We start from the raw sequence: 12,357 nt of genomic DNA on the forward strand, positions 1-12,357 counted from the left end.
GAGGGACGGAAGGTTGGGGGCCCCCTGCGCCTTGAGCGTGTGCATCGAGAAGGCGCGGCGACGTGCTGGAAGCCTCAGCACCCGCCCTCGGCGGCCCCAGCGGGAGGAGGCGTCCACTCTCCATCCTGGCACAAATACAGTCACTGACTATGGGGAGGCGGTGGCTCCGTGGCCCCTGTGTAGACGGGACTGTTCTTCGCAAATGGTACGACGTGAAAGAGGACGGGCCAAGGAGGCTGGGTGGAGGCTGCCTCTGAGAACCTCACTTAGCTCCTGGACCCTGCACGTTCCCAGCTGCCCAAGGCAGGGCTGGTGCCCAATGCTCGCCGAGATCTCAACTCCATCGAATAATCTGCGGGGAGCACCTCTCCCCGCTCCCCGGGGGTGGGGGGGAGGAGCCTGAATGCCACGAAGAGGATGGGGCGCATGCCTGTGACACAGACCGAGAGGGGAAGGGACAGCATGGGACATGAAAGGAGAATCCAGTTGTTCAGTACTCTGAGTGAAACAGCTTCCTCAAGGGCAAACGGCAGATCGAAAATGCCTTTCCCACGTGGAAGCAACCGAAGGGTCCTACGATACACGCTTGGCTAACGAAGCTGTGGTACACGTATGCAATGGAATATTACTCAGCCATGAGAAGAGATGAAATATTGCCATTTGTGACAACACGGATGGACCTCGAGATAGTCAAGCTAAGCGAAATAAGCTGGACAGAAAAAGTTGAAAATCACATGGTATCACTTATATGTGGGATTTAAACCTAAAAGCAACAAATGAACAGGATAGAGACTCATGGACGGGGACTATAGACCAGTGGTTACGAGAGGGTGGGGGAGGGAGGAGGTAGACGCGGTAAAGGGGGCCAAATATGTGGCGACAGGAAGAAACCTCACTATGGGAGGTGGACACAGTGTAAATATATATGTGCCTTGCTGTTAAAGTGTACAGCTGAAACGTATTGGATTTTGTTAATCAATGTCAGGATAAAAAAGTAAATAAATATTTAAAAAAAAATTTTTAAATGCTCTTCCTCTCATGAGTCAGTTAGAAGAAACAACACAGAGAGAAGGATCCATCGGACGTGATGGGCTAAGTCAAAGGAAGGGACGCTTCCTCTTTTGAGGCTTGCGACGTCACTCTGACACCATGTGCCAAGCAGATGTGGAAGCGGCAGCTGTCTGCCTCTGCCAGAATCTTCTACGGAGTGATGTTTATCTGCCTGCTGGCTCTACCGCAACCCCACCATTCAACCTACTGTGACCAAGCTAGAGACATAGGGGTTTAAGTTGCCTGTAAATCACATGCCTGTCGTTCTCTCTCTCTCTCTCTCTCTCTCTCTCTCTCTCTCTCTCTCTCTCTCTCTCTCTCTCTCTCTCTCTCTCTCTCTCTCTCTCTCTCACACACACACACACACACACACACACACACACACGGCCTGTTAACAACATAAAGCCATGTGGTGGCTTAACAGCAAGTCCAACTGACAATTTTATAGCCGATTCTAATTTTTCACAAACAAAAACTTAAATTTTTGTGACTCAAGTTATATCATTTAAAAATGCCTGGGGAGTTTCCCATTTAAAGGCTGGACCTTCCTGAGAGGTGATGGAAACCTTTGATATGGAATAACTGCATGCCAGGGAATGTTCCAGAAGTCTGGTATGAGTTTTCTTAAAGAAAGGCCCAAGAGAATGTGGGCTGAAGTGAAATACTCCATCATAGAGCTAGCATGATCTTTGATCTTATCATGTTTCCCTATCCTACCAGATCCAAAAAAATCAGATTTTGAAGAAGGGGTTATTTTTCTTTCTGTGCATTTTGGGACCGCTGGCATTCAGTAATGTAGTTTCCATAAAAATGCTCTTGGGTATTTTTGGAACTAAAAAGAATGAATAGAATTAGCTTATATTTTTTGCTAGAAGGAAAAATGAATATTCACTTTCAGAAACGACTTTCAACTTGCCAGCAGCAGGACGGACGGCGACTGGGGGCCCTGCGCCCCAGCTGGGATCCGGGTGGCTGCTCCTCCCTCCCCGTGCTGGAGTGGGGACCTGGCTCAGACGGTGCTGGCGACGCCCTGGAGTCCTCGGTCCTCCACCTCCTACAGAGCCCGGATGAGCACGAGCCCCCAGGAGCAGCCTGTTCTGAGGTTACTGCTGCTGGGGGGACGCTCCCATCTCCAGGGAGAGGAAACGGGGGGCATCTCGGTTTCGTCTCTGAGGGTGACGCGGCGCGTGCCACGAACCGGAACTCCGGAGCTGTCTTCGCCTCCGTTGACCACGCGGCCCACTCCCGCAACAGGCATTTTCAAGCACCTAACCTGCTGTGTGCCGGGCGAGCACAGTGTATTCGGTCGAACCATGTGAAATTGCAGTTTTATAGGGAAGAAACAGGAATACTGGCAATTTCCTAAGGTTAAACCTACTGCTACTCGGGGGGCGTTCCTGAGCTAGGGTTACTAGGGCTCCTCCTGATGGCATCATGATCATCACAGCAGGCGCAGCGAGCCCAGTCGCCATTTGCCATGGGCATCCGGGTCTGCCCGGCTCTCGCAGAGGCTGGATACCAGTTTCCACCACACACGGACGGCGTAGCGCTCTGTTAACTTTTGAGGAATGGATCCTTGCTTTAGGTCAGCTTCTCCCAGACACCCTCCGATGCAGAGGCAGGCTGGGGCTCGGGCCACAGGGCTCCCCGCTCCTTTCCTGGGCTCTCTGGGCCCTGCTCTGCAGTATGGAGAGGTGGCCGGCCTTAGGAAAGCAATTCCAAACTGCAAAGGGAAGGCGAGCTTGTATGTTCTCTTCTTGTCCACATGCCACTGGAGCAGAACGGTACCCAAAGTTCAGTGGCCAAGGTGCTCACACAGACGAGCCAATGCTAAAAAAACAAAACAAAACAAAAAAAACAACCCACCAAAACACTGATGTCTTTAAACTCTGTGGCCAAAGAAGATAACCCAGAACCCCTTCACTAATTTAATTCAAAGTTAGGATGCTTGCTCTCAATTGCATTCGACATTTTGTTAACCGGATTCTCTGGTAACATGACGAAGGTCATTTAATCTCATGCCAAACTGCCCAGTATGAGGAATAACCAAGAAGATCAAGTTTAATGCAGGAAGCCAAGGTTCTGGGACACTTTTTTACACTACAGATGTCTGCCGTGCACTCGCTAAATGATTACATCTGCTCAACAGTAGTTTCCAGAGCGGCCTCTGCAGCCACCGACAGGGCACCCTCTGGTGAACATCGACCGCGGGTCCTCGGCCTTGGTCCCGGTGACCTCTGGGGCCGGAGGAGTGTCTGCTGTGGGGGACTGTCTTTAGCACTGTCGGACGTTGAGCAGCATCTCTGGCCCCTCCTCACTAGATGCCCGCAGCCTTACTCTCTGGTTGCGAGGCTCTGACTAGGTCTGCCGGCTCTTCTACGACCAAATGCAAGCTGAACGATCCTTGAGGGGCAAGAGCGGTTTCCTGGGGGCAGGGCCCGTGTCAGCTTCTCCAGCCCAGAGGAATGATCTAGAGAGAGGGTACTGTCGAGAGAAGGCGTTATACGGAATATTAGGGCATATTACCCACCTTGACAATTGTATCCCTTCCAGCCAAACTCAAGGCTGAAGAAACCCTGGCTCATCCAGGCAAGAGATGGGCTTCCGGCCTCGGTCATTGCTCCACAAGGGAGAGGGTTGGGGGAACAGTGGCAGAGATCTCTCTACCCACCTCTGGGCCTTTGCACGACACCTCTGCCTAGAGCAGCCACTTCTCTCCCCAGCTTCGTCCGGAGCCTAGTTATCCATCAGGTCTGAGCGGAAATATCGCTTTCTCCTGAAAGGGCTGTGTCTCCCTGACACCACCCTCTCTGCGCACAACTGCCCACCTTAACTCACACGCGCCACACGCTGGTACACACTGCAGCTCTGGTTTTCTGCTGATTCCCCCCAACCCACGCGAGCCCCATGAGGGCAGGAGCCCTGCCCCTACCGGCTGAGCGGCATGCTCACCCCAGAACCCCGCCAAGTGTCCACAGCTGTGGCCCTCTCCTCCCAAATATTTTCTGTATTCCACTGAATGGCAGGGGAGGGCCAAGGGCGAAGTTCATGGGTGGAAATCAAGCACACGGTCGTCGCATCAAACAGTTTCATCAGTGTGTGCACTGGATCGCCGTTGCCAAGGCGACAGGATTGGAGTGTGCGAGGCAGAACAGGTGGCGACGAGGACGGATGTTTTAGATGTTCGGCAGACCCTTACTATGAGACACCTGTTAGACACATGTTTTGTACCCTGAGCCAAATCACGTACTTGTCAGTGTATCAATAATATATACCCAAAGCCCAATGAGATGGTTAACCGCCAAGCTGGGTGACAGCTCTATTCTTCAAACCCAGTACCCTAAGGGGGCGACAGCTTACATATTGATTGGGGAGGGGCGGGTAGCAAGGTGAGAGGGAGGGCCGTTCAAAGAAGACTCAGGGAGGACCCCGTGATGTCTGCGTTTCAAAGAGCACCGGCCGTGATCGGCACGTGGGCGGCAGGCCACCTCTTGACATCTAATCCGCGGGTCCCCATCGCCACTGCCAGGTTCCGACATCAAGAACACAGAGACATTTCCGTCTAACTTTTATATGAAGAATTTAATTATCTATACACGTAACTAATTCAGAAGGTTGTATTACAGTTGTTAAAGCCGCAGGTTTATATATTTATATATTTTACATTCGTATCCATGGAAACACCGAAGCGCGCGCGTGCGAACAAGGGCGAGCAGTCCCCGTTCCCGGCGCACGTGAGTGGCGGGCACCGCGACGCAATGGCCAGCACATGGAAACAGAAGGTCGCCACAGGTGAAAAACTCATGAGCGGAACGGCCGGATCGTGCGCGAGGCTTCCCCCACCCCGTTTCCTGTGCTGCCGGCAACGGGCGTTTTTATTGAGAGCTTCCCACGAGTGTTTAAAAGACAGACATGGCTTCAGCTACAACACGTCTAACACATACACGGACCGTGAGCTCCATTTCATATTAATCTGTAGAAATTCCACAGTCTAGTTAAAAAATGTAAACATTGAAAATTAATTGCAGGGAGACTTCTATACATTCTTTCTTGTCAAGAAAATTACTTGTTCAAAATATGTCATTCCATGAAAAGTAACTGGAATAGAACTTCATGTAACAGAGACTAAAAAGAGATTGTAGATATTGTTGACCGTAACAACCTCGATGGTGTTGTCTACTGATTTATGGCATGAAAACACGCAAAATTAAAAACCCAAAACAGAAAACACCGACTCGACCAGATAAATCTGAGACTGAACAGAAACACAGGTGCTTTCTCATGTGGCTACAAGGTCACTGTGCAAAATAAAATTAACGCGACGTGATTAGAGCATCGTACAAGGTAATAATAGCGTTTGCCATGGAAGGAACTAATTTCTTATGTACAGGATGTATTGTTACATGCTCAACAAGGTACATCTGAAACACACAAACAGGCACAAAACACCTTCCGTTTAATTGGGCTCGTTCTACACATCTTTAAAACAGATAAACTGCACTCCTCTGTTACTTCCACAGCAGGGGGAAAATCCAAACTACACAATTGAGTTGGTAATACTGGGTAAAATGAAAAAAAAAAATACATCAAGTCTCAGATTTATGGACATTTGGAACATTTTAATAGCACATGCAGCATTCCTTGATAGTGGGTCTTTTTGCAAAACCAAAATAGCAAAGAAGTAATTTATTTATTTATTTTATTAAAAGGCTAAAATAGATATTTAAAAATAATTTTAAAACCATCGAAAGCACCTGTGCAAAGGTGGGGGGAAGTCAATTTGAGTCACTAGGAAAGCCACAAAAGGACCCACTACCCTGTGTATTTTTGTAATTTTTGCTTCTGTCTCTGCAAGTAATAACTCAACATTGCCGTCACATGCGACTAAGGTAAAATGAGGTAAACTGCTCTGCAGTGAGTTCTTCTACTCAGAAGGCAGTAGGTGATCATGCTGGAAGTCACATGATCAAGGCTGCATCTCCCATCATCCCTCTGGGCAGTGATATGGGATAGTGGGTCTCTTTGAGGACTTTCAAGCCTGAGGGGGGGGATGGACAACATATGATTCCTAGAAAAAGGAGGAAAACAACACATAAGCAAAACAAAACATGAGCAAAATTCAAGCTAGGAAAATGAGTCGGGCATGTACACAGCGTGGTGCCGAAATGATTCAAAAAAAAATAAATAAATAAAGGAAAGGGGGGAGGGGAGGAGGGGACATGCTACAGAAGGAATGGAAAAAAAAGGAAAAAAAAAAGAAAAAGAAAAAAAAACAACCCCACGAGATAAAGTCTTGCATTACAGAAGGTCTTCAAAGAGACGGGTGTGAATGCAGCAACGGTCTAGCTTCAGGTTCTGCAAACAGCTCGGCAGAATCAGAGCAACGCTGCACGTGTCACCGCGAGAGACCAGAGAGGAGAGGCGGCAGGGCCCCGGGCACTTACATTGCTGGCTTGGGTCCATGTCTGTGGTCAGCTTCACATAATTGGACGGGAAGAGCCCCACTTGTCCATTGACTTCTCCTTTCCACCAGTCGGGGTCCTCCTTGTTGAGGACGTTGATGATCTGGCCCTTGCTGAAGGCCAGTTCGTCATCGTTCTGGGCGGTGTAATCGTACATCCCGATCACCTGGCACACTGCGGGAGACAGGGCCGGGTGAGCGGCTGCACGTGCGCACGGCACGTGGGACAGGCCACGCGGGGGGCATTACGTGCTCTCTCTGTCCTTTCCGAAGAGCACGGCCTTAAGCGGAGGCGCTCTGCTGGGCTCTGTGCAGTGTGGGCGATTGACAGAGGGAGATGGAGGAGTGAAAACCAAGGCATCGCGCCTAAGGCTTTAGGTTTTACCACATCTTCCTCTTTTTCCTGTTTACTTGTCAGCGGATAATTGAATGCTTCCACAGATGCGTTTCTATTTGAGTGCAGTGCAACTCCTTTAAAAAGCTGACTCTGAAAGGTGGGCCCAACTGCACACGACAGCTGTGTATCATGGAGCCTTAACTAGCGTTCCTTTTTTTTTTTTTTAAGGTGGATGGTAATTATCATTTGACCTCCCCAAATTCCGTATCTTAGTGAAGAGTGAAACCCAAGTGTTTTATTCCGCTGTATCTTTGCATCCCAAAATTGTCTCAAAGAAAGAAATTTCCGCATCCCAGAACAAGTTTTCTTTTCTCATTTTCTCTCAAACCTACAGGAGATTTAATCGTATTCATCCCCCAGCATTTTTACACTTCAGATAAGTCTGCATAGTTAGGTTGTGGCCCCAATTAATCTTTCTTAACCAATCTATGCATAGATTTAGGTCTCTCAAATTCTATAGTTAATTCAATCATGTTGGCAAATTATTTCTGTGGGTTTCAACCAACGTGATGAAGGGGACAGCGCCAGGCTCCCCAAGGGAGAGGAGAGCCAGCTGGCACCACACCCCTCTGCCTACACGAAGCCACAGCTCAAGCCAAGGGGCCCAGCTGGGGTCAGGAATGAGTCACGAAGTTTGCCAACCCTTTCACTGCTTGCAAAGCTGCCAAGTTTGAGTCTGATTTCACAGGGGATGCGCAGCACAGACGTTTAACCGTAGGAATTAGAACGAAAATTCTGTATTTTCCACAAATGCCACCCAAGAACTGGTGGTTTAAAGACGTAAAGCAGAATTCTGCTCCCCTAACCTCGCCCATCTCAAATATTACTGAAGCACCTAATTTGGTCTCTTCAATCAGAAGATAGGTAGCCAAGCGGCTCAGCCGCAGAGCCCTCTGTCCCTGCTGGCCTTCGGAAGGGCGTGCGACATCCCGCCCACGAAGCGAAGCCCCTCTGCTCACAGGAAGTGTCGCAGGGGAGCAGCACGTCGCAGCCGACAGACCCCCGTGGCCGCCAGCTCGATCTCCTGACCTGCTGAGACCCCGGCCGTTTATTTTGAGAAGTCCCTTTTTGTCCCCTCACCCTCTAGCCCAAATCCCAATCTAAACGGCTGGAAGGGAATCAAGAGAAAAAGCTGGCTTTACTGCCACAGCATTCGCAACTCCCGAAGGAGAGTTCCAACAAGGGCTCTGTTGTACCCAGCACAGCGAAGCTGCTTAGATATGTGGAACTTTTGAAAAACGTATTCCATATCACATACAGCTGGGTGTCGGTCCCCGCAAGTACGAGAAGCCCGTCGAGCAGATGCGAAAAACGATCTAAGCTACTTCATGAGAAAGCTCAGTGGAAAGAACTCACATGACACGAGACCGTTTTCCAAGGAGAGATGGTAAAACCGCTCACCTGCCGGGAGTGCCGTGGGCTTCGGGGGTTCTGTTGGAGTGATTTTGCTTGTCCCAGGGCTTAACAGTTTTACGTAATTAGCAGGGAACCAGCCTATCTGGCGCTTTTTCCCACGTGCCTAATAAAAAAAAAAATAATAATCATATCAAAAATGTTAAAAAGTTCATATTCTTTCATGAAAGTTGTCTCTGTGACAGAGCACTTACACAAGGGTTACATATAACTGAAAAACAAATGGCAGCCACCACAGAATCTATGGGTTGCGATATTACAAAATGAAAACACCACAGCTAAAATGTAAACTGTGGTAGTCATCAGTCGGCAAAGCCTGAAATGTTTCTGCACGAGCTGGATTGTACGGATCCCAATTCAGAGTAGAAATCAGTGCACACAGGATAGAAAACTGCTCATGTAACGCCAGCTCACAGCTGTTAATTTTAGGTAATACATGATTACAGCTAATGTCAACATTGTGTGTGGAGTTTAGGAATAATTATAATAGCAGTCGGCACTCACTGGGTGCTTTGTATGAGCCAGGCCTGTGCTTAGCATCTCAAATGCATTTAGCTGCACAGTTCCCAAAGGCTAATATCACTACTGCCATTTCCCACATGAAGTGAGGCTCAGAACAGTTAGGTGATAGTCCCAAGCTCGTTAGCGGCAAGCCGAGACTCACACGAGCGTCTGTGCTCTTCTTATGGATGACAGACAACCGTAGTACACGACACGTCCATGCAATACCCATAGAACACAAGAAGTCTAAACCTGACATTGTTTTCAAAGACCGTGAGGCCTCCAGGCCTGGCTACGGCCACATTTTCCACGTCCATGCCTTTCTCCTTCGCTCTGCTCTAACTGAACACGTGATCCATTTATTGAGTGTTAACATGCCAGGTGTTGTTGGAAAGGGACAGTGTCCGACACGGGGGGACCGACACACACACGCTCTCCAGACGCGAGGCTCTGATTAAACAAGCAGCCGCCTCTGGGGACCCGGGCGGGAGACATACGTTTGAGCCCCCTTTAGTAACTCTGGCATTTTAAGCCAGGGGAATAAATGACTTATTCCAAAAGTGAGAAAATAAAGTCAAGGGGAAAGGAAACTCCCATCGCCCTCCCCCCGCCTGCCACTTCATCAAGGGCACTCCTGGGGCACTTTCGGAGCGCGGATCGCATTTCCCTTGCCTTGCAGGCTGACCGCTTTCATGCCCTTGGCTCAGGGACGAAAGCGTCCACTTTCACGGCGACTCCGCCGATGACGGAAGCTCCCACGTGCGTGCCAGTCCCGCACACTGCCGCATGGCTCACGACCCGCCGTCTCCCCCACCCCTGCCGTCTCGCGAGGGCAGAACCCGGAGCTCACTGACAACTCACCCGCCCTACTGTGGATTCCGACACCCCTTCGAAACGCTCCTCGGAGGAAGGTACTAGGAGTGTGAGGACAAAAACATGTGGCTGCTAAGGGGAGCTGATAATCCACATGCGGAAATACGAAACGTGCACGGAACGCTGAGTCATAACATCAGCATCGGCATCAAATACCCAGAGCGGCACAGGCGTCAGGGCCACCGCAGTTCAGGGGAAGGAGAAGTCGCTTCCGGTGGCGTGGTCACGGAAAGCTGCCTGCTAGAAGTGGGGCTCGGCCAGCTCTTGAGGAATGGGGGAGAGGTGGGAGAGAAACACTTGGGGAGAAATGGCATGAGCAAAGACAGTGAGGCCTGAGGGACTGAGGGAGTTGCTTGTTTTCAAGAGAGCGAATCACCCAGTGAGGCTGGAGGGGAGATGTCGCCGACGGGTGAACAGACCGGGAAGACGCATGGCTGACAAGACGCATGGCTGACAAGCGGAGGGAGGCACCCGCGGGAAGCCTCGCGGCAGGCTCAGGGGGGGGCCGTGGGAGTCGCCCAAGGCTTCGGAACAGCAAAGTGACGTGTGGATGGGAAGGCCACGTATGTAATGACGGCATGACTCTGCAGGGGGTGTGACCTGCGGGTGTGAGCCAGGCCTCTCCCTACCCAGCGAAGGAGCAGGCCCCTTAAAAGGGGAGCAGCCCGCAGGATGCCAAGGTCGGGCCCCTGAGCCGACAGGCTGCATCCGGTCAGACAGGGATGTCGCGGCCGCCCACCAGCGAGCCCCCCGGGGCGAGTTTCCTCCCTGGCTTCACTCCAGGCTGCGGCTTCCACTCCGGCCCAGACACGATTCTCCAGCCCGCCGGCTCGCTCTTCACTCTTCTGGCACGTTACTTTTTAATTCGCTGCCCCATCTACACAGAAAGGTATCGTATTTCTTCGGCTCGCCAAGATACAGGCCGTTCCTCTCCTGACCAAGGTTTGCATGATACAGTAGTGAACCGCGGACACTTGCACATGCGCGTGTGCACACACACGGGAACTGGAAGTGTTGAGCGGCACAGGCGTGGCTTTGAACACAGGGAAACCTGCTACCGCGCCACACTTTATAACACCACTGACGGAAAGCTCTGCCTCCAGAATGCCAGGACACCTACGGCGACCGCGCAGGTGTGCGCAGGTGGACTCTCACTACCCCGACATTCTCTGTCTGACTTGGGAACCAACAGATTGGGATAAATCTTCAAAAGAATCCCGAGCTCTCACAATTCTGCTCCGGCCTGTCCGAAGCTGAGCAACCAAACAGAGTCAGACAATATGGTGTCTGCCTTTCGCTATGCAAATGCAGGATTACTTTGCAATAAAGAAGCGTCCCTTTGAGGTTCTGCGTGTTCACATTTGGACAGAGAAGTTCACACACAGAGAGAAGACACTAACTTGCAGCTCTCCTTCCCACCATCCACCTGGGTTCTTTTTTCGGATCAAGATCAGCTGACCAGGGGCCAGGGTGAGCTGCTCAGGACCAGTAGCAGTGTAGGAAGCAATCACCTGGGCGATTTCTGAAAAACAAGATCAAACATCGGGGTGCACTGTTACGGTCAGGAGAAGGAAACTCTATGAAGACACAGCCACCTCCCAGGTCACAGATTAACACCAGCAGAGCCAACCTACTGGGCTTATTTCCTACTAAATGAAGAAGATCCACTCAACAGAACCCCCGCCCTCAAAATTCCACGACCTCCATCGCAAATGCAGCGTTCAAGGTCTTGGTTGATCTTCTGGTTCTGCCCAACCTGCTCTAGGACCCCCTTCTCAGCTCTCATCGACTCACCAACTTCCCTCCGTGACCTCTCCTTCCTTCCCCCAATTCCTGCACCTTCTGGCCCAGCCCCTCCCACAATTCCCACGAGCACCCTGATGCCAACACCTGGGCCTCATTCCTCGCCACCCGCCCTCTGCCCCAGCACAGCGCTCAGCATACAGCACACTCAAGGACGGTTAAGCAAATAAAAAAAAAAACACAGATGGACTTTTCCATCTGCCAAGTACAGGAGAAAGAGAAATCCTGTCTTCTTCAGACGCCGCTGGGAGCGCAGCACCAGCCGACGTATGCGTGTTTTAGACTCTCACTTCCACCCGTGAGACCAGTTTCTTTGCAGCTCACAGTTTGAAGGTGACCCCTGAACGCTGGGGAGAAACCGTGTCAAGTTTACTTCTTTTTACTTTGAGTTAAAGGAGGAACCTGGAGTTAAGATGGGAATTTTATGTGAGAACAATTTAGCACAGGAAAAAAAAATGTGAATAGTCCTGTACTTTTCTCGAATGTGAAAAATCTCATGGGAAAAATTCCAGCAGAACCATGGACCAGGCTCTGAAAAGTACATTCCTCCTGGTACAGGAGGTCGCGTGTAGAAAGACAAAACCCTTCTCTGATAAATTCCATCCTACCCGCAGCGACTGGTTTCTGAATTCCCAAAGGCAATATAAAACAAGCTGCTCTATTCCTCCACACTCTTCCCATCGTAACTGTTCTTGAAAGAAAGGATGAAAGAAAGGAGGAAAGAAATCATGAAAGACAGAAAAAAAAAGGGGTAAAAAGGCCCCGTGCGCTGACGGTATTTCCTGCTCCTCCCTGGAGGGGCATAAGCGATGCCGTTACTCCGTCTGCGGTCAGCACTGGCCACCTTGCTGGGAGCACC

General features: G+C 50.4%; 1 protein-coding gene across 8 annotated transcripts in view; it reads right to left on the bottom strand.

Moving 5' to 3' along the window:
• The window catches only part of ITSN1 (intersectin 1), a 168,718-nt gene that overhangs the window by 31,413 nt on the left and 124,948 nt on the right, over positions 1 to 12,357 (bottom strand). For 4 of the 8 annotated variants that reach the window (XM_036219834.1, XM_036219832.1, XM_036219833.1 and 1 more), the window contains 4 exons: positions 11,096 to 11,217; positions 8,310 to 8,427; positions 6,495 to 6,686; positions 4,614 to 6,118 (listed from right to left, as the gene is read on the bottom strand). In XM_036219834.1, the coding sequence (XP_036075727.1) occupies positions 6,117 to 6,118; positions 6,495 to 6,686; positions 8,310 to 8,427; positions 11,096 to 11,217 (434 nt within the window). In that variant the 3' untranslated portion in view covers positions 4,614 to 6,116. Of the gene's footprint in view, positions 1 to 4,613; positions 6,119 to 6,494; positions 6,687 to 8,309; positions 8,428 to 11,095; positions 11,218 to 12,357 lie in introns of those variants that run through there. The other 4 variants (XM_016164086.2, XM_016164082.2, XM_036219831.1 and 1 more) reach the window with 1 other exon arrangement.

Source organism: Rousettus aegyptiacus, unplaced genomic scaffold (genome assembly GCF_014176215.1).
Source record: "Rousettus aegyptiacus isolate mRouAeg1 unplaced genomic scaffold, mRouAeg1.p scaffold_m13_p_4, whole genome shotgun sequence".
NCBI classification, from domain to species: domain Eukaryota; kingdom Metazoa; phylum Chordata; class Mammalia; order Chiroptera; family Pteropodidae; genus Rousettus; species Rousettus aegyptiacus.